Source organism: Pundamilia nyererei, unplaced genomic scaffold (assembly GCF_000239375.1).
Source record: "Pundamilia nyererei isolate P.nyererei 1_Seehausen unplaced genomic scaffold, PunNye1.0 scaffold00005, whole genome shotgun sequence".
In the NCBI taxonomy this organism is placed as follows: domain Eukaryota; kingdom Metazoa; phylum Chordata; class Actinopteri; order Cichliformes; family Cichlidae; genus Pundamilia; species Pundamilia nyererei.
The window spans coordinates 8,086,590-8,109,526 of NW_005187406.1; the positions used below are offsets into that span (position 1 = coordinate 8,086,590).

Consider the following 22,937-nt stretch of genomic DNA (forward strand, 5'->3'; position numbering starts at 1 on the left):
GTAGCAATTTCAAATATCCAGTGGCCTTGAGGTTTCCATTGATGAAGAATGGACCCACTATCGTTGTACCCCATATACCACACCAAACCATCACTTTTGTTGTTCCAACAGTCTGAGGGATCCATCCAATGTGTGTTAGTATCAGACCAATAGTGGTGGTTTTGTTTGTTAACTTCACCATTCACATAAAAGTTTGCCTCATCACTGAACAAAATCTTCTGCTACTCTACTTTTTTTGCCATTCTCCAAATTCTGCGCACCGATCTGGGTCATCCTCGTTGAGATGCTGCAGTAGCTGGAGTTTGTAAGGGTGCCATTTGTGAGTAGCTAATATCCGCCGAAGGGATGTTCGACTAATGCCACTCTCCAGTGACATGCGGCAAGTGCTACCTTGTGGGCTCTTGCTGAATGAAGCTAGGACAGCCACTGATGTTTCTTCATTAGTGACAGTTTTCTTGCGTCCACATTTTGGCAAATCCAACACTGAACCAGTTTCACGAAACTTAGCAAGCAGTTTGCTAACTGTAGCATGGGAGATGGGTGGTCTTGTAGGGTGTCTTGCATTGAAATCTGCTGCAATGACCCGGTTACTGCGTTCACCAGATATCAACACAATTTCGATCCGCTCCTCACGTGTCAACCTTTTCAACATGTCAATTGCTGTGAACAAAGAGAAACTTGTAAATAACTCATGAAAGAATAAAGTTATGTTGAAACCAAGCACACCATTGTTTTTCTTGTGACATTACCAATAAGTTTGATGTGTCACGTGGCCCTCTTCCTATTGAAAAAACAAAAGTTGTATCCAAGGTGGCCGACTTCTAAATGGCCACCACTATGGTGGTGACCATCACCACCCATCTTGAGGAGTTTGCCCCCTCACACATACTAATGTGCCACAAACAGGACTTTAATATCACCAACCATTCCCATGTTATTACGGTGTATCCATATAAATGGCCCACCCTGTATTTCTATAATGGCAAAGTTTCCAATCTTTTTTTTTTTTTTAAAAACTGCCACTCACTATCACCCCACCAAGGCAGATACTATATAATGATATATAATATAATTCAATACAGTATATAAAATTAACTCTTCTGTTTGCCTAACTACACCAATTTCAACTAATTTTTTTTTGTAGCCTCGAGTTTCTGATGGCTTGTGACAAAAAGCTGGTGTGTCCAAAGCTCCAAGATGGTCACGAGCTAACTGATATGCTAATCCCAAAGGTATTTAAAGTCAAAGCCCTCTATGTAAGGACACTTTTAATAAGTTCCTAAAAGAAATGAAAAAGTATCATCATTTGGGAAAAAATGTCAACAATTTGTCTTCAAGCAAAATAAGATATATTTATTTAAAACATGTTTGGGAGCAACCAAGATGGCTATTTCTTATTTTAATTTGTTTAAGATAAACTATAATATCTTGCTTTTGATGTATATTTTTGGCCTTTTCCTGTTGAAGACTGAATCAGATAAGGACAAAGATCTTTCCCACATCAGCTCCAAATCAGCATTAAGCAGGTGTGCAACTGATAAGGACAGTGATGATGATTGTTTTGAAGTTGATACTCAACAAATTCAACAGACATGAGCAGCCAAGTCACTAAGATGTTTAGAAGTCATGTTAAGCATGATAACCCTGGCACTAGCAGTGATGAAGAAGATGATACTGGCACCAACTGTATTGCCAGGAGTGTTGGTAAAAAGCAAAGCAAGTAAGTGATGAGAGCAGCATTTGTGATGAAGGCTACATGGCAAGAAGTCATGACAAACCTGGCACAAGCAGTCACAGCAGAGGTTTCATGGCAAGAAGTGAAGACATCCCTGCCATGAGTGTTAATGCTGATGATTACTCTCATATTTAACTCTCGCGGCATCGCTTTCTGGCAATCCTTCAGATCATGAAGAATTAAATCAAGCTATAATTGCAAGCTTGGAGAGTCAGATGTACAGAATTTGAATTAGAGCTTTCCAGAATTGTCAAATGAATATAAAACTTTAAATCTCTATGATCAGTATGACACATATTTTCAAATTCTGTAAGATGACCATGTAGCTGATATATTTAATTTTGTGTTTTATTTTCTGTTTTTTAGTGCAGAAAAAGTCCCGCTTTAAGAGATACTGCTGGAACTGTCAAGCAAAATTAGCACAAAACAGCAGTGCAAATGTAATATAAATCGCTCTGCTGTGTGGGAGGGAGCCTTACATGGTTTTCAAAGGATATCTCATGAGCCCAATTTGATGATGTGTGTGAAATGAGAAAGGGGTTGATTTAGGTGGGCCAAGGAGGGAATTCTTGAGACTACTGATGGACACCATTGCAGGGTCACCCATGTTTGAGGGGAAATAAAACGGCAAGAACTTGGCTCTTGAGAGTACTGGTAATTACCAATTTTTCTAAGATTAATAGTGTGAACTGTCTAACTGATATGGGTCTTTACAGGCAACATTATTGACAGTTTTGCTTTTCCTTTAATTCTGTTGCAGTAAGCTTGGTACATGGTGGTCCTAACCACCTAACTTTCTGTCACCAACAGCATTTTCTCTTCTGGTTGGCAATTCATCAAATCCAACTCTGGAACACATAGCTGACCTGGAACTCTTCAAAAAAAAAGTCAAAAAGGTAAGTATATTTATTTTATAAATCTTATATTGCATTAGAAGTAGTTTGTATTCCATTTGAGCAGGACTGTGTTAACTTGTCAAAGTTTTAATATTCACAAATTCATCTGCCTCAGTCAGATCGATGTTTTAAGACTCGTTACGGTGATTGTTCTTCAGGATTCATACAGGTAGATACCAACCATTTAACAGCACTTCAGAAGTTTATTTAGACTATTGAGTGTGAACATATAGTCTTTGTCTCACATTACTCTGTTCATGTCTTTGACATGGTTGTCTTTGTGTCTTTTCATTCTTCTGCTGTCTCAGTTTCTGCTGTCATTTTACAGAAAATGCTTTCAGTATGTTGTTAGTTTTGATCGGATATGTTTTCTTATATTTCTTAATTTTTATTTTTTTTTCAACAAAAAATGTGTAAAAGGGAAGAAAAAACATATATTCCCTGATTTCCATCATTTTCTAATAGATTCACTTGTTGAATAATGTTCATTGCGGTCTCATTAATGTTGACATCATTATCTGGAATTATGACATTATTGTTTGTTTGAAGTAATGGCCGGGGTAATGGCCCTTCATCAATGCCATAATAGATATCGACATGAAAAATGTCATTTATAAACGACTGGATTCCCACATTGTTTGTGACACCTGTATGCCACAGCTGAAGAGGCGCCTGTCCTCCTTGTGTAGAGAGATAATGGTTGTTCCACTGATTGACACTGATTCTGCTCTGTACTCTTGCTTTTTCAATCCTTGGCGAATAAACATAATACAGGCAAAAAAGATGCAGCTCATTCAGTGAATCCAACATATCCCGTTCTTCCATAAAATTAAAAATATTTCTAAGGTGTCTTGATACAATTCTGTGGAGTTCTGCCCACAGTCTTTCAATTCTTTGGTTATTACTGAAACACCTGCCTACTCCTCTTCTCTGTAACATAAAATGACCATCCTGTATATTTTCCATTCTATGATCATACCTGACCCTTAAGCCAAACCAAAGTTTTGTATTCCTTCCAAAAATAATGATAATACACATGAGGCTCTGTTACTGGATAAGTAATGTAAGTATATGATGGTTTGGCTGAAGCTATCAACACTGCCATGCAGGCTATAAGACACAATTCATCCTAAGCTCAGAAATGGACTTCAAACTTTGGGTGGGTGGGAGAAAATTTTCAGATGTCTAAAACATAGTTTATTCACCTACTTTTTTACAAGGATAACTGGACAAGAACCTGTATATATGCCTGCCATTTCACAGTTGAAACTCTCGTCAACCTCAACTATGTATATGCAACAACTGCAACAGTTTGATTGGTTCATGTACCCAGCTTGGCTTTGTTTTGGCTCGGTCCTGGAAGGGGTGGTGCCATAAGGCATCCTTAGCATTAGAGAGTAAACCATAGATTTCTATTCAAAATTCCAATTAAATATCTCATGTTAGCATTTTCAGCTGAGACAAGAAAAAACAGACTTAAAAATATGTTAACTGATAAACAGATTTAAATGAACTGATTCGAATCTGTTAATAATTTCATCTACATTTCTGAGTAATTATTTTCTGCCTAAGACACTCTGGTGGATTCACTAACACCACTTTTGAACCGTTATCTTAAGACAGGTTATCTAAATGGACCGCATCATTGTGATCAACAAGATCATAAACCAAGCACAGGCAAAAGAACATTGGGCCTATAAGATGCTGATTCTGAATTTCAGTTAAATATTAGAGAGCCTGTGAATATAACGTTGGTAAATATTTTTTTAACATAGTGCCCATGTGACCTTGCTTCAGTATTACACGGGCCAAACGGAGAAGAGGAATTTTTCTTTGTGATGGATCACCTACATATTATGTCTCCACAGTGAACTGAAAGCACTCAAAGCAGCGGCTGCCTGGAAGGAGGAAAATCAATCTAAAACTTACAGCACACTTTAGAAAAGGGTTGGTGAAAATGATGTTGTTGTACCTAATGGGCTAAAACAGTCACCACAATGATTCACACTCTGACGGAATTTCACTCTATGTATAATATGTAGGATGATCATGACCCAGTGTTCTGGTAAAGTTTAAAGAAACTAAATATTGACAACTGGCATAAAAATGCAAAAACAAAGAAAGACTCAAAAGTGCTTGTTCATAGTCGGACAGCCAGCTCTCATTGGTTGATGATGATCCAACCAATTTGGATTACTTTAAAACACACACAAAAAAATGTACTTCCTCTTTCAGTTCTAATGTTTTATATATCAGGGGATGATAACAATTATCTGGTCTTTCGTAGGTTATATAAATAATGTTACTGGTTTAACATTAACTAAGGCTCCTCAGTGTTACCTGTTACATCTCAAAACTGAATGCTTTTTGTCTGGTTTGACTGAAATGACATGCAGCACATTTATGTGTAGACAAAAGAAAAGTGAAACACTGAAGTTCAGCTGCATAGCCAATCTTATTACCGAGCAAGTAACTATTATTACTGTGCTGTTGGTATTTTAAAATGGTTTACAACATTTACACAAAAGGTGAGTGTTTTTTTCTCTTAAACAATGCATAGTATGATTCAGAATAGATTGATGCCATTTAAAATATAGTAGAGTAAAATTTTTGCTTGCGTCATTGTTAAGAGACTCACAGTGTTTTTTAATTTTCTCAGAAAGGCTTGAATTTAAAGCAGTTCAAGAAAATATGAATAAAGTTGGCCTTCAGATCAAGTACTGTAATTACAGTACTCAGTTATATTAGTGAGGTCCATCTTCTATTCCTCATTCAGCCTTCGATGTCTTTCATTGTTTGGTTACTTCAGTAACCTTCAATAGACGATCACTGTTTACATGGTGCTCACTAAAATGGCTTTTAATTGTCTAGTACCCATTTAGCACTCAGTATGCTTTTATAGTGCTATACTGAGGAGCTCCTGTATATAAATGAGATGTACACAAGAGGAGAAAGAATCAGCATACCAGGAATTATTAATTGTGTGTGTGTGTGTGTGTGTGTGTGTGTGTGTGTGTGTGTGTGTGTGTGTGTGTGTGTGAGAGAGTATTTGGGTGATGTGTGTTGTGCATTGGCTGGCTGGTATTCCAGTACCTAGGGGTTAATTTATGCATGCAGCTCTGCTCTCCTGAAGCAGCCACTCAATTTAATCTGAAAATGAAACACCTTGGTTTTTTTAACAGGTGCTAAGATATTGTGTCCACCAGGCTAGCTTCTGTTTTTACACAGAGAATGCTCAGCCATTATCATTATTTTCTACCTTTATTCTTATTCTTATTTTTATATGTTTATGTGTATTTACATGTTTATGTATCTCTATCTTTATCTATAAATAGCCATGAAAGACATGGAAGTACAGTTTAGTTCTACACTGCCGGATATAATTTTAAAAATCATCTGCTTTTTTTGTTTTGGGTTGGGTTTTTTGTTGTTGTTTTTTAAAACAGCAATAACTCCAAGTCATTATTTTATATGCGATGTTATCAGTTTCTTTTTTTTCTAGAGGGAGAATTAGTGTAATTAGACTGAGTAATGAGCTGCCACCTAACACTGACTATGAAGTTTTATGTAATAATAAGAAAGACTTTCTGTTCTTTATTAAATTCATTATGTTCTGCCACTCTTTTATATTTATTTAATACATTTCATTCATGCATTTTTTTGGTATGCGGCAAAGTAAATGTGAGCTAAACACACACAAACACCCTCACACATACAGACATAAATAAAAACTTAGGCAAACACAGTTACATACAATTTTTCAGCAAAGTGGAAGAGAAAGACCAAAGAAAAAGCCATGCTGAGTTTGACAATAAAAAGGGGTGATTTAAAGATGAAAGCTTGAGTTTTAATGCACTCACATATACACAAACACGTGCCATTCCTGACACAGGAAGCAATTTCAGAAAGAGGTTCTGCTTTAAAAAGTTTGAATATTCCACTCTTTGCTCACATTTCAAGGATGTGCACAGCGTCAGCAAAATCTGCACATCAGGCAAGGGAGCTGGCAAGCGAGAATTTTTCTTCATTTTCAATTATGAAGAATCTTATTGGACCTTGAAATCACAACTCTAGCTCTGAGAAGGGCTATGGCGGGGGGTGGTGAAGGATGAGTAAGATGTTTTCTAGTTGCCATTTTAACCAGAAACAATTGTTTGAGTGAGTAGAATATGACAAAATGGAATAGGATGAAAAACGGGAACATCTGTTGGCTATCTCCTGGCCTTGGTTTCCCTGTTATTTGCCAGCTTGCATGCAGTACAACTGACAATATATGCAAGAGGTGAGGCCAGGTATTAAGCTGAGAAAATAAAAAAAAAAAAAAAGTTAACTGTATTCATGCTTTTCATAGGTCCAGTTCAGAAACTGAAAGACTGCTTTGCATCCCCCCCAAGTCTCGACCTCAACATTATTGAAGCACTATGGGATCAACTTAACAGGGAAAGCTCTGTTCTGTTCTCTGTCTAGATGACCCCACAGTAAAGGCAGCCAACTTCTAAACAAGAGATTCGGAATGTCCTTCAAGAACCCTGAAGAACTATTTCCGAAGGCTACTCAAGGAAAAACTCCCAGAGAGAGCTCGGGCTATCTTGAAGAATTAAGGTGCTCATAACAAAAACTCTGTTTTTGGTTTATATGCTAGCTTCTCATTTATTTTGCACATTGTGTTAATTAATGGCTGCACACATTTTGCATTGTCCTAGCAAAACCTAAAGAATTTTTTCTTTTGATGTTTAATTTTTTGTGTTTGATTGAAACGTAGCAAAAACTAAATGACATTTCACATTGTGTGACTCTGCTCCTCACAGATTTATTTAAATCTGGTAGCCTCAAGCATCTGGTAGAGTGGGAGGTCTTGTGATCTACCACGGCAGGTTTCATCTATTTATGTGCCAGTCAAGAACTAATTTGAATCCATTTCCCTATAACTTAATGGACATATCCCTATAGTCACCACTGTGTATAGCCCAACTAACTCTAGTGCTGATTTTATCAATGAATATGCTGCTTTTCTCACCCATTTTGTTCATTTTCCCCATATTACTGGGAGACTTTAATATTACATATGGACAATATCAATAATCATCTCTCACTAGGGGCATTACTTCTTGCTTGGATATGTTTGGACTGCTGCAGCATGATGATTTCCCTACACACTGCAAAGTAAATATCCTGGACCTAATCGGTTGTTCTGGCATCACTCGTCTTAACTGTATAGCAATTGATCTCCCCCATCTTTGGCCGCATGTTAATATCTTTTGATGTTAATTTCACTCTATCCAAAGCAAATATCCAACGTGTCATTTCATTTCACAAGATCAAAGGCATTAATTTAAATGCTGTTTTGAGTGGTATTGACAGTCTCCCCAGCATAAATCCTCCATCCACCCCTGAAGAACTAGTTGCTCATTATAATGATGGCCTCCGTGGAATTTTAGATGCCCTGGCTACTTTATAAAACACTCACCTTTTTCACCCACTCAGGACGATGGTTTGCGTTTGAATTATGTCAGCTGAAAGCTAAAGCCCTTCATCTGGAACATCTCTATGAAAGATCTGGACATCCACAAGAAAATGTACAATAACCATAGTCATCTTTAAAAAGGATGCTATACCTTCAGCAATATCTTCTTAATATGCAGGTTTAGTCAGTTTAGGTGAAGGGAACACAAGGGCCCTTTTCTCCATAGCCATCAATTTGTATTCTGCCACTTATTGTAATACTTAAATGTTACTTTTGAACACTAAAGTTTACAAGATTTACAAGCAACTAACCACTTTTTCACTTCCCTCAGCCTATGACTCAACCTTGCACAAAAGTAATTCGCACTGAAATATCTCTAGCATTAACTCTTGCGTGTGTGTTAAATTGTCGGTGCTCAAACTGTCTGTCTATATTGTATGTCTACATTATTTGTATGGTTATTTTATTATATAGTTTCATATAATGTGCTAGCATATGTGCACTTTTACGGAGCTGCTTTTTAATCTCGTTATACTGTGTATAATGACAACAAAGGCTTTCAGCTTCAACTATTCCTTTGGTGCACTTTCAAGTCTGACACTTTCCTCTGTTTCTGAATTTTCTGACTTAATCTGAAATCCAAGCCATCCACTTGTTGATTGGACTTTCTACCCTCTTGGTTGGAGCCTACTGACCCTCTCTGAACACCATAATACCTGCTATTATTCCTTCTTCCCTCACCTCTGGTATTGTTCCCTGATTTCCCAAATCAGCAGATAACACCTATACTTAAAAAAAACCTGGCACAGCTTGCCAAAATTTCATCAATCGTCGTTGTAAATCCAACCTAGCCTTTATATCTTAAATCCTTGAGAAAGTACCTGCATCTCAGGTCCCACTCACTTGTCTGGTTGTAACCTTTGTGAACAATTCCAGTCTGGTTTTTGCCAAACGCCCTTTTCATGGCAGCTGACTCTGGCTTATTAACCATTGTAATCGTCCTTGATCTGTCTACTGCCTTTGACACTATATCCTATAGCATTCTTCTTGAGACTCTTGCTTCTATTGAAATCACAGATACAGCCTTAGATTGGTTTGAATCTTATCTCTATGGCAGCACTCAATTTATTCAATTATAAAATTTAAAATTCAGTTCATTTCCAGTTACTACTAGAGCTCTTCAGGAATCTGTCGTGGACCCTCTTTTATTCATCATCTATATACCTCCTCTTGGTCATATTTAATACCCGTTTCATTGTAAGATATATGTACTGTTTAATGCACGAGTTACAATAAACAACACATATCAGGAAACAGTATTTTTACATGAAGCATTTAAAAAGTTTGTTATGAGGCTGTAGGGAAGCAGTAGTAGTGGTAGTAGCCGAAAGTAAACTGATATTAGTCAATTGAAGCATTATGTTAGTTGCTAGGTGTTTCCATCCAGCATGTGCTGACTTTCAGTCAAATAAAATTTAAAAATGTAAAAAGAATCATCTTTATAGAAAGCTAAAAAGAACTCTTTCAAATTATTTTGAACTTGCAACCTATTATGTGTAACTGTCAATTTCCTCCAATGTCTGTATTAGAGTTAGCGTGGCCACACAATGTCCACAATATTTTGGTACTGCAAATACTAAATAGGGGGGGAAAAAGAGCAAAAATACCTGCAGCCACCAGTAATACCCCTCAGGGTATAGTACATGTACCTATGGTATGAATTTGAAAATCATAGGTGACTTCCTTCTTATAGTGTTCACAAGATATTAAGAAATCTTGATCTCTGACCTTGACCTTGAGGTTAAGGTCACTGAGATTTGTCAGTATGATCCGCAAACATAAACTAAGATTTAAGAATGTGTGTAGGGATTACCTTCAAGGAAAATAAATGTTTTTATAGTATTTGGGTAGAACTCTCTTCATACTGACTTTGTTAAAGTATCTCAGCACAATAAATATTACTTCTAGGTTAGAGTCCTGTAAACCAACAATAATGTTGTACAGTTTGTTCAGAGCTGATCTGTCAGCTTGTGAGGGGATGTAAAAAGCCAAGATTTGTATATCACTTTCCATTCTCTGAAGGAGGAAAAATGATTTCATTAATTATAATAAATCTCTCTGTCAGGACTGCAGTTACTTTTGCTGCTGCACAAATTTGTTATTTATATGATGGCCATGACAGAATGCAGCAATGTGAGTGGCTCATGAACAAAGCCAGTGAAACTAATTATTTCGCTCATCAAAAATTTTAAATGGAATAGCACAAAAAGCACACTTTTTTATGCATGAAAAAAAGCATACAGAAGTCAAATTAGATGCTTCACTGCCATGCCTATGACAGGGCTGTGCCTCTTGGAAGGACTGATGTGAATCACTACAGTCATGCAAGAGGTAATTTCACATTTGGAGATTTCGAAGGGAGGTTTTTTGAAATCCACTGTGTAAACTAAACAAATGGAGACTTTTGTAGATGTTCAATTTTTCTTTCAAACAATATATGTTTCCATGGGATCATTAGATTTCACGTGCTTCATCTATGCAGTCCTTATAATTTTGCATTTTGATTGTATTGAAATTCCTCAAGTACAATTTTAAAGTGAATCCATTTTACTTCACTTACTTTTTCCAGTGTTGGCAAGAAAGAACTCTCAAATCAAAGTATTCACTCACCATTCCAAATCACTAAATTGTTCCAATCACGTTCATGGCCACAGGTGAATAACATCAAGCACAGCTCTTTCAAAACATTGGTTGAGCCTATCATACAGTATCTCATCAACCCTGATTCAGTAGAAACAAGTAGAAAAACCTACTGAATGTCACGCTACTTCTTAATGTTTTTAAGTTAATTTTTTAATATAAAAAGCTGTGTTTCTTAACATTGTTTCACAAAGTAGGAAACAATTCTAAAGCTTTTTAGAGGTCCCCCCTCGAACTTATTATTGTTCTATTATGTACTGCCACAATGTATTTCTGGTGGCATTTATTACCCACGTAGCAAGCAGGTCTGGCCCGGATCTGGTATCAAGCCGGCACTGCTGGCTGACTTCTGGCATGGTAAGATGTATGTCATCAGGATATGGGCCAGGCCTGGCATAGATGGCACTGTTTATGCGATGTGGCATGCCATATCTGGCCCAATTGTGGCCCAGGCTCATAGAAAACAGGTCTGGCCCGGATCTGGCATCAAGCTGGCCCTTCTGACCGACTGGCGTCACGTCAGGGTGTATATGTCAACCAGATGTTGACATACACCAGTTATGTTCCTATTTTCCTATTTTAGTTAGAAGACCCAAATGCCATGTTGCAATACTATACTGCTATGGTAGCCAACGTTTCAAATGCAGGTTTGAGACTGTACACTGTATCCAAAACCTAGTGAGGGTTTACTCATGTTTATCACTGTGTGGCTGTAGCTCAGGAGGTAGAGCAGGTCACCTACTGTTCAGGAGGTTAGTGGTTCGATCCCTGGCTCCTCCAGTCTGTATGCCAAGAGTAATGAATATGTATGAATGTAGTTATGAAACACTCAGTTTAGAGAAAGTGTGTGAATGTGACATGATAGAGCACTTTGAGTAATCTGGGATAGGGAAAAGCGCTATGAGAATCAGTCCATTCACTGTCCGAACAGAGTTTCTTCATGTTACTTTTGCACTATTATGTTCCAGCACATGTTGTTATTACATGTCCTGATTAAGGTACACATTACGCTGACATCTGGGGCCAGAGCTGAAACTGTTCTGGGCCAGCATGGTGTGTCTGCTGCTGGTCCATGTGTGGGCCACATCTGGCAAACCAGATCTGGGCCACCAACAAACCTTAGAAAGAGTAAAAACACTGTTTTTATATCACTGTACACACACCTGTGCCATTGCTACCATCGTAACTATGGTTGTGTTTTTGGGGAAGCACTGATGGAAGTTGGTTGTTTCCAGGGGTGGGAAGTAATGAAGTACAAATACTTTGTCACTGTACTTAAGTACAATTTCCATGTATCTGTACTTTACTTGAGTAGTTTATATTCTGACTACTTTTTACTTTTACTACCTATATTTTTAAACAAATATCAATACTTTCTAATTCTTACATTTTCTAAAAACATGCTCATTAATTTTGCTTTAATGCAATTGGGTTGAGTTATTATTTTGTCATTCTGAGCCTTCAAACATCAAACCAATTTGAGTCTATACAGAAACACATGAAAGGCAATCCTGTTTGTGTATTATCGCCACATAAAAAGGGACGATGTGTGCCAAAGTCAAGTGCCAAAGTTGGACGGTGTTTTTTTTTTGTTTGTTTGCTTTGTTGTGTTTTTGCCACAGTTCCAGAATGACTGCAGGTCTCCATAAGTTGCGGTACTTAAGCATTTAGCTAGCACTACTGAAGAGGAGTGAACATAAAGTGAGTGACTTTTTTAAGTGTCAGGTGATTTCAAATACAGCGTTTCTATCAGCTCAAAAAACATCAGCAAACACACTAACTGTTTGTGTGTGGTTTGTCTCACAGTGTGTTGCTATCTAAAGGTCCAGCTACTGCATTTCACAGGGAGAGAAAAGAAAGAGAGCTAACGTCACTTACAGATGGAGAAAGACAAGAAAGACAGGACAGGAGAGGAAGAAGAGAGCTTAGGTTTAAAGGTAAGGACTGCTCAATGGTATTTGATAAACTGGAAATTTAAAGCTTACATATAAGGCCTCATGTTTTTAATCAGATATTAGGTAATCAGATAAACATGTAACATTGTGTTTTTCATATTGTGAAACATGCTGCAAATCAAACTGAGGCAGAGTAACTACACATGATGATTTATCAGCTATGATAAAGCATCATGTAACGTTAATTACTTGTCACCTCACAGGACATTGATCAAAACTGTCTAATATGGCTCTAATCAGAGAGATTTGTGTGTAATTACAAACGACAGCAAAAGCACTTCCAGTGTCACCTCAGTATGTTTGGAAAATCTTTTTTGACAAACTCATTATGGCTCAGCTTTTTCTGCTGCTGAAAGCAAGGGAGTACAGCATGTCTTTCTTCTCTAATGACCAGTATGCCTTAATGCTGGCCAGAAAAAAATGCCTTAATCTTTCCTTTCTGCTTGTTCCAATTACTATTGCCATATGAGTCTGTTCTGTACTACCGACCTGTACAAACACGCAAACTTAAACGTACGATTAGTATTTTTTTGAGGTTATTTAATTTTTAAAAAAAGATATTGTACTCATAAATATACATAATTAGATTGTAATTACATTTCAAAAAATGGATGCATTCTCATAAACTTATAATGAATACATTAAAATACACAGGAGCAGGCACTGGTTTGTGGAAATCGCCATGTTCCCCCAACATATTTGAATATAGTGGTCAGTTTGTTTTATCGTCAGAAAAGAGGCCCCCTTCCCTAAATAAGTAAAAAATAAATAAATAAATAAAATGTATTATTATTAAAATGCAAAGGAAAGCGAAGGCCACCAGAACCGTAATGAAATATCATCCTCTTCATCCTCACCTGAAGCTTTATACCCTGAACTAGTCAGGGCTCTAATGCACAAAAATACACATAAACATGCGTCATTATTTTTAATATTGTCCCCGTTACTTAGGAGATTGGACATGGGATCCTCCTGTCTCAGGACCGCTGGCTACCCACTAAACAACAAGTGTGCTAAAAATCCCATTTTAACAATATTACATAAAAGTCAAGGACAGTTCCATTAATGGACCAGGAAGACTAGATTTTAGTTAGCTGGTTAGATTTGTTGACATAATTCACTTTCCCTGTTCCATATGTTGCACCTGAAAAAACATCATTTATTGCAAGTAGGGATGGGTATTGATAAGATTTCCACGATTCCGATTCCATTTTCGATTCTGTTTAAAGATTCAATTCTTTATCGATTCTCTAATCGATTCTTTTTAAAAAAGGAGAACACTAAGGTCGATTAGCTTAGAACTTTGTTTTATATCTTCTCTTTGAATAAGATAGAAATTTAGGAGTAACATGGCCATACAAACCCAACAGTGAGATCTCAAGAGATCCACAGCCTACAGCTCTTCAATGGGGTGTCACAGGGTCCCCAGGACCTAAATGCAACGCACAGTAATGGCAGGTTTTGTAATAAGGCAGATCGCGCTAACATAATATGCACTGTTAGTTAATTATTTACCTGCCGCATTAACAGGAGAGGACGTGCAAATGTTACCGCTGCTGCTGGGTTGAGATTCACGAGTCCGGAGCCAATTAAAAACACGACATTCATTTAAGCTCATCGCGTGTTTTGTGAGCAAATGCTTTTGCATATTCGTCGTGTTTCCTCCCTTAAACGAAATATCTACTTTGCAAGTATTGCAAGTTGCCCTGTTGTCATCCATTCTCGTAAAATATGACCAAACATTTGAGCGTTTGATGCCAGGTAAATGACGCTCCACAACGTGGTGATGTCATTCGGGGCGACTGGAATCGATAAGGGAATCGTTTGCAAAAATGGCAAACAATTCCAAGGAATTGAAACAGTGGGAACCGGTTCTCAACAAGAACCGGGTTTTGATACCCATCCCTATTTGCAAGCCCTCCCTGCCTGCCATAACAGGATGTGACAAGATTAAAGACCGTGGAGAAAAAAGGGTTGTTTTCTTAATTTCATGAAAATGCATGTGCATGTCAATGTTATCTTCAGATAGCAATGCAAACTATGCTCATTAAATATATTTTGAATAAAGAAAAATTAAAAAACAAAAACCTACCTTCTGGCTTGACACATACCTGCATGTTTCTGTGACATAAAGCACAAGCTGACATTTTCCCCCTGATACTACTGAGTGACTTTCATGTCAACATGAAACACGTGCCTGATCATTTAGTGCACTTGGAGCTGATCAGTATTTTAAAATTGAGCTGCAGTGCCTACCACTGATTTCAGGGACTTCACTGATTTGCAGGATTTAAAGCAGATGTTGTTGCGATAAAGAAGGTATCAAAATGGTGTCATTCTTTTATTCATCAGACTGCTGTAAGAAATGTGTATTATTTCAGGAATGATGAATTAATGGATCAATGTTTTAATATCTTCTCCTTCAGCAGTAGTGTGGCTAGCACTGGCTGGAGAATTTGCAAGACCAACTTTTTATCTTTGACAACCAACTACTAATTTTGATATAATGCTAGTCAGTGAAATAGATTTTCATTTTCATTTGGTAATTTATTTAGTTAAAATTTGCTTTGCAAAAACACCTATTTTTATGGCTAGCTATTTCACATAATAGTTTCACATCTGCACACACCTCTCCAGAGAAGGCCTGTCCGTTAAGTAGGTGCTCTGAGCCCAGGACATCCTCACTGCCAAAGTGTAGCCGGATCTCCTCCAGACGGTGGCTATACGTCATTGGCCCTCCAGAGATGTTAACCAGGTGCTCCTTGTCCAGTCGAAGAGAGACGTGACGGCCTGTGTTGTACATTGTTCCTCCCACCTGAAAAAAACAAAACAAAACAGATGGCGCACAGGTGATTAAATATTAATATGAGGTGCAGTTGTGAGCGGGACAAACATTACGACAAAGTTAATTATCAGTTTCACCAGTTATAAATAGATCATTTTTACCATACTGCCCCTATAAACCCAGGCAGCTTTTGGAGAAAACTTAAACCTGGAGCTCCAAGTGCTGGAACCATAAGATAGGTTAAATGCTTGTTGTACAGAAACAATTTTGAGGGAACACTGTTACAAAAAAGGACTAACACAATATAATTGGGTGGAAAGTGTGTAATACAATATATTCATATACCCAAAGATTATCTGCGTGCAGGTTATATAAAAAAGTGAACTGGCAGGAAGTGCTAAAGCAATACAAAAAAGTTTGACCAAATCTTACACCCGATTCTTTAAAAACTTCAGTATCTTTTGTGTTGTTGTTTTTTATCTGTAGGTTTAAAACACTTTTTACTGAATGGCGTTGGAGAATTGTGAAGGAAATGTTGGCTTTTTTGCAATTTTTTAAGCTATATCAGTTTGGCTTTTATTAATATGGAGATGTGGGTGTCTTGCATTTTTGAAATGTAAGTATTTACTAATGACATGCGGTCAACAGAACTGAAACAGCAGAAACAGTCCCAAGGGCTTTATTTTAATTTGGCAGAACTCTGACCCAGTAAAAAGAAAGCAAGGTTGAAATAATCAGGGTAGAATCACAATTCATAATACATGGGAAATAGGGTATATATTAGTAGCTTTGCTTATTTATAATATTATTCATAATCATCAGTGTTTCAATGTAAAGCATTGGTATTCATGCTGTGACTCTGTACGGACTTCCATCTACTCTTTCTCTGCATCTGCTTCGCTTCTGCTCTTTCATTCCTTTTAGTGCTAGCGCTTTCAAAATGATCCCCCTCAAACCCCCACCCCCACACACACTATTATAAAAGTCCTAGCAAAAAGGAGTCTGCCTTCACATTGTAAATATTTTATAGATGCCCTGAAAAGTCAATAATTTGAAAGGAGAAACAGATAGGAAAAGAGAGTGATGCAAAGAGGAGATAAGTACTGTTAGGAGAGAGGTGTGTTGAATTTAGTGCCAAAAGAGGAAGAGTAACGAGGTAAAGTGAGGCTTTGTTGGCTCCCTGGCAAGGCAGTGGAGGTGAGGTGAGAACCCTGAAAAGGACAGAAAACCTTATCTCCCTCAAGGTCTAAAATCAGAGACTAAGGTTCTTCCTTTGAGTCAGTGGCCAGCTGTCTTAGGAAATGGTCTGTACTGAAGTATGGTAGTTTGGTACGTAATGGGGGCAAGACATTTATATCTTCAATTCTTTACATATTTTACAGTCAATCTCCAAATACATTGAAGCTTGAATAATATTCTGTTTAGAAAAAAGAAACCAAGAAGAAATGTAATAATTTAATAACTCATTATATCATTAAAAAAAACGCTAACTGGAACCAAATAAAACCAATTTATTTAGATCCTGAGACTAATCTTACGGAGAAAAAAGTGACTCCAACTTTGGTTTGGTTCACCTAGATGCTAATTTATACTCTTGTGTTTGAAAATCTGTTGAATGAATTCAGCATTAATTCTTTTAACGTGAAGTTATTTTTCTGGGTGCTTGGAACTTGGGAAAAATAGATGTACAAGTCCAAAATTACCTGACTTTCACCCCACATGACATGCAAGCAGGTCTAGCATGGTAGCTGGACAAACTGGCAAAATGCAGTGGTCTGCATGTTTGACAATGGTGACATTATTGCTTTAGTCACTGCAAAATGCTAACTCTGTCTGTATGTGTTGGGGGCCTTGGGTAAGTGTTAATGACTGGAGCCTGGCTGTGAGATACAGGTAGTGACGTGTGGTTGGAATGAGAGGTGAGGAGTGGAATTATATTTGTATTTTACAGTAAAAGAGAAACATGCAGCGTACGACTATGCAGCGTTTAAAGCTTGGAAGTACTGACATTACTTTAAGGTTTATCCTGTAAAACCGGAAAAAAACATTAGCGTCTGCTGTACACTCTGCGTGGGAAGAAAACTTCTTTCTACAGCAAAAAACTTAAACCTCAAATCTGAGCAAGCACCTAGCACGCTGCTATGGGAATGTGAAATTCATAGAGAAACCCCCCGATCCTCCCACTGACATGGCAGCTACAGCCCTGGGCAAACCTCCACCCGCCCCACTCCTGCTAAACAGGTTTTTTTTTTACTTCGAACAAAAAACATCATCTGTTTCTGTATTTTATTCCCAGAAGCAGGGCATAAATCATTCTTTTAACTGTTTAGCTCTATTCACTCCTGTTCATTGAGGATTGCCTTACTGGTCCCCCCCGCTGTTCAGCTGGATGAATTACAGCAATTTTTTAATTTTTGTAAACATAAAAAAATATTTTATTTTATGTGCTGGAATATGCAGAGGATAGGTTTAAATGTTAAACACATTTATTTCAGTCAATGTTGCATCTAATTAAATTTTTGCTTGATGTAATGTGCATATAATTAAAGATAAAATCTAATAAAACAATTAATAAAAAGAGACTATTTCATTTGATTCAATTTTATATGATGGATTATGCAGAAAAAATAGAATTGGGCTGAAAGGTCTATTGCTTTAATATGTATTCAGGTTGTGTACCAGGTTTTTAAAAAGTAATAACATAACTAATTACTTTTGAAAATAAGTCATCAGTAAAGGATTACTTTCTTGGAAAAGCAATTAGTAATTAGTAAATAATTACTATTTTCAAGTAACTTGACCAACACTGGTTATAGGTGAGGTCTGTGACCTAATTATACCAATAATTTCATTAGAGGTGATTTAAATAAAAAAAAATAAAAAAAAATAAAACCACAATAAAAAATTGTTGGAGCACCAAAATATATTCTGGAAAGATAATAAAGACATAAAAAAGTCTTATGCAACAGGATAGACAGAGATCACATTTAGCTACATTTACCCAGCTGATGGGAACCATGCTTGAAGAATAAATCAATATACAGTTGAGTAAAACTTGCTTACTTCATCTTGTCATGTTCCTGCTGCAACAATTACAAGGCAATGTAGTGGAAAGGTTGCAAACGAAACAAAGACATTATATTCCAATCTGCTTTCTCATTATTCTTTTGAATGCCGACACGTTTGCAAGTGGTGAAGTAATTATTACACACAGATTGTGGAGTTCATATTTTCTGTGCACTGAATGTATTTATCAAAATCACTGGCTTTTGTACTTAATTCATAAAAACACAGTCAGAGAAACAGATGACCGTGTATTGCTATACTGAGCCCAGATGAACACCACTATATGACAGTCAGAAAAAAAAACAGGAGCTAAACTCATCACATGTCTCAGCATTCTAGTATTATACTGATTATACAGTCTCTGGCTTTATGTTAATGGGTTCTGAAAAACCCAAGGAAATGCTCTGCCACACACGTGCCCTGTTATTTGTTGTGAATATTGCCATGTAAATTGTATTTTTAAAATTCAACAATCACAAGCCCCAAACTGAGACCTGTCCATCTTCTAAGCAGTTCCAGGAAGTTTAGCTGTCACCATAAACTAAGATCACTTCATTTTTTAAATGAATACTTTATTGGCTATGTATTCATTAAATTCAGAAATCAATGATCCAGGTGCTTGATATATGCATTTTTTTTCTTTCTTTTTTTTTTCTGCCCATTCTGTTGGTTTTTGTCTTTTGCCCTTCTCCCCCGTCCCTCTTCTCAGCTGTGTCAGCTGCGACTCCATGTTTATGTTTAGTTTATTAGTATTCTGTGGTTTTGGTTACCTTGGGTGTTTGTACTCTTCTGTTTCATGGTTCATGTTCCTATGTTCCCCAGTCTGGGTTTAGTTGGTGTGTTGTGTCATTGCGTGTATGTGTTTCCTGTTTTATTGTGAAGGTCTGCGTCTTATGTGAGTGTTTTCAGTTTGTCTCCCTACTCTCGTCACGTAATCACTCCCAGCTGTGTTCCCCACCTGTGTGTAATCTCCCTGTGTTCCCTGAGTGTATTTAAGTTGTATCTTCTGTCATGGTAGTTGCTGGTTCGTCGGTGTTGTTTCCCCTCGGTCTCCCTGCGTCTCTCCGTATGTATTTCCCCGGACCTCCCTGCATCCTCGTTTCTGGTTTGTCTTATTAGTTTACCCAGTTTAGGTTTCCAGTTTCATGTTTTCCAGTTTAACTTCGACGTGTGTTAAGTTAAGTAGCAAGAAATTTTCAGCTGCACTGCTGACCTATCACTGCTGTACATACAACAAAATGTAACTTATCTATAATGTTGGGGAGAAGCTCATTTGTAGCACCCGTGCATACTTAAGTTTTTAAATCTTCAAAGATAAATCAGACTACAATGCAGTAGAGATAAAAGTGTTACATAGTGTTACACACTATGTGTGTTACACACACCTCAAAAGAGAGTTGGACCACCACTTCAATTTTTTACCTGCATGTGCCAAGTATAGGGTACACCCTAGATTAAAAAATACTTGCCAATACTGCAATGAGGGATTACTCTGCAACACAGAATGTTGGCTAAATAGATCATATTTGTTGCATTAGTACCTGAAAACACACCCCCAGAATCAAGCATACACTATTATTGTGTTAGGTGATGTTCTAAACATCCAAACACATTTTAAAAAAAGTGGATCAATCGAAATGGCTTTTACTTGGACTCATCAATACAAATTTATCAAAAAGCCAACTTAACTTGATTTACACAGAAACAAAGCAAACAACACCAATGCTGAGCCCAACAGCTGATACAACACTTCACACATTGTTACAACACAGCCCCAAATAAATAGATGCAGTGAGAAGAAATCATTGTTATTTGAGAGACTTATTGTTTAAAAATAGAATTGCCACAGTTGTTTGATACTGAACTTTTTTATGGAAGTTTTTTTTTTTTATTTCAAGAACTTTATTCTCTACATCATTTTTATATATTATGAGCACATAATAATCAAATGTTTTATTGTCAGTTTTATTCTCTGCTTTATTGTCTACGTGATATCACAGCAATCTTCTGAACAAAAGTAAGGAACTATGGCAGTACATTACAAAGTAAAAATATTGCTTTAATTTTATCTGATCAACCTGTTAAAACTGCAGTTTTTCAAGGCTGTTCATTAAATTAAAATGGTGAACACTGTAATAAGATCTCATCTGGTAGATAAATGTTGCCATTATTTTCAACAGCCAACACCATGAGGTTATGAACACCAAAGTCCTATTGTAATGATTTTGTACATCTAAATGGACTTTTTAGATACTTTTGTTACTGAGCAAGCAAGCTGATCTAATTTCTATCAATGCTCAAATCCATGTATTTAAGATTATGTAATTACATTAAATAAGCCATGAAAACATGAATACAGTTGTTGCTGACTTTGATAACCAACCTCAGTTTAGCATATAATAAAAATTGACCTGCTGCTTAGTATTAAGCAAAAAACTTACTCATAAAAACTGGAATACAGAAAGACTGGTAGTAACATAACATAACATAACAAAACAAACTGCAAACTACTATTTTCCATTTTCAAGAGTTTTCTTAATTTTTGTATTATTCTTCCACTTCCTTCAGGTATAATTTTTAGTCTGGCCACACTCCCTCTAGAATCATCTGCTTTATAATTCTTTGTGAATATGTATTTTTAGTTGTTTTGAAATGAAAAGGATAAGAGAGAAGCATAACTGCAAAATTACTTTCTGACTGACAAAACATTTCCTATTGCTTTTTTCTAGATTTAAAAGCAGACTGCAGTGTAGTTTAGGAGTATTTAGGCTTTCTGGGTTCATTATTGTAAAGCCTCGCTGTTATATGCCTTATATGTCTTCTCTCACACCTTATTTTATCAAGCCACCTAATTGCGTTTTTAATTTGTTGCAAAAAGCTTCCAGAAGTGATGAAGCCAAAAAGGACAACTCCACTGTGCACTTGTCCTTCCTTAATAGATAGTGATGATCATAACGTGCCATCACATTAGCGGTAATAGCTTGGTGAACATAAACAAGTCATAAAGGATTAAGTTGACTGTCTGGGGCTGGCATGGCAGACAGCCACTGTAATAGAAGACAGCAGTAGCGTGCTGGTAGTGAGAAACACATGGAACATCATAATTATCTGAGCACACAAATCAATAGAGTAAATTACCTCTTGCAAGAAATCATCTTCACTGGCTACTGCAGATGTTGAGCTTTACAAACTGCTGCATTTACCCAGAACATTTCCAACACCAAAGCCATTATTATCAAATATAGGACAAAATGTTTGGTTGAAAGGAAAAAGTTTCCTGACCCAAATGCTGTGCATTCCATGAAATATGTAAGAATAGTTAACATTTATTAACCATAAAACATGTTATTTAGTTCACCAGTGATCAGATTTGAGGCAATGGAGATTTTTAAAATAGAAAAAAAGAAATAATAGAGAAAAGAAGACCAGCTATGATGAATTAAATACTACTGGGACTGTGTGGGCTGCAGCTCAGTGGAGTTATGGACTCCAATTTCAGCAAAGCAGTTCCAGTAATGCTACATGATGAGAAAGACTCAACACAGATCTGAGGCATTAGGAAAATGATTTTCAGAGAATGTGTTGTGCTCGCTAAAGAAAAACAGCATCGGTGGTTTGCTCAAATCAGTCCTGTTGCCAGACTAAAAGGCAGATATTGTGTGATTCTGCAAAACCAATTATGTTCGCTGACAGTGTTTTTAATGTTCAATGCCACAAGTTGTTTTTTTGTATGTGTCAAGGCAACCATGGTATACAGACACTGTTTATGTTTTTACCATACTTTGCAAAGCCTTGTAGAAAATTTTGTCTGTTTTAAGAGGTCGCACTCAAAGGCAAGGACGTATAGAGGCGATAACAGTAACTAAAGGCTGGGGCCATTTATATGGATACTCCGTAATAAAATGGAAATGTTTGGTGATATTAAAGTCCTGTTTGTGGCACATTAGTATATGTGAGGGGGTAAACTCCTCAAGATGGGTGGTGACCATGGTGGCCATTTAGAAGTCGGCCATCTTGGATATAACTTGTTTTTTCAATAGGAAGAGGGCCATGTGACACATCAAACTTAATGGTAATGCCACAAGAAAAACAATGGTGTGCTTGGTTTCAACGTAACCTTGTTCTTTCATGAGTTATTTACAAGTTTCTGACCACTTATAAAATGTGTTCAGTGTGCTGCCCATTGTGTTGGATTGTCAATGCAACCCTCTTCTCCCACTCTTCAAACACTGTTAGCAACACCGCAGGAGAAATGCCAGCACAGGCATCCAGTATCCGTAGTTCCAGGTGCTGCACATCTCTTATCTTCACACCATTGACAATTGCCTTCAGATGA

General features: G+C 37.0%; 1 protein-coding gene across 1 annotated transcript in view; it reads right to left on the minus strand.

Annotated features, from left to right (window-relative positions):
• Positions 1 to 22,937, minus strand: part of ca10a (carbonic anhydrase Xa) — a 322,634-nt gene that overhangs the window by 19,271 nt on the left and 280,426 nt on the right. Inside the window, exon 4 of the mRNA XM_005721941.2 lies at positions 15,380 to 15,565. Coding sequence (XP_005721998.1) covers positions 15,380 to 15,565 — 186 coding nt within the window. The remainder of the gene's footprint in view (positions 1 to 15,379; positions 15,566 to 22,937) is intronic.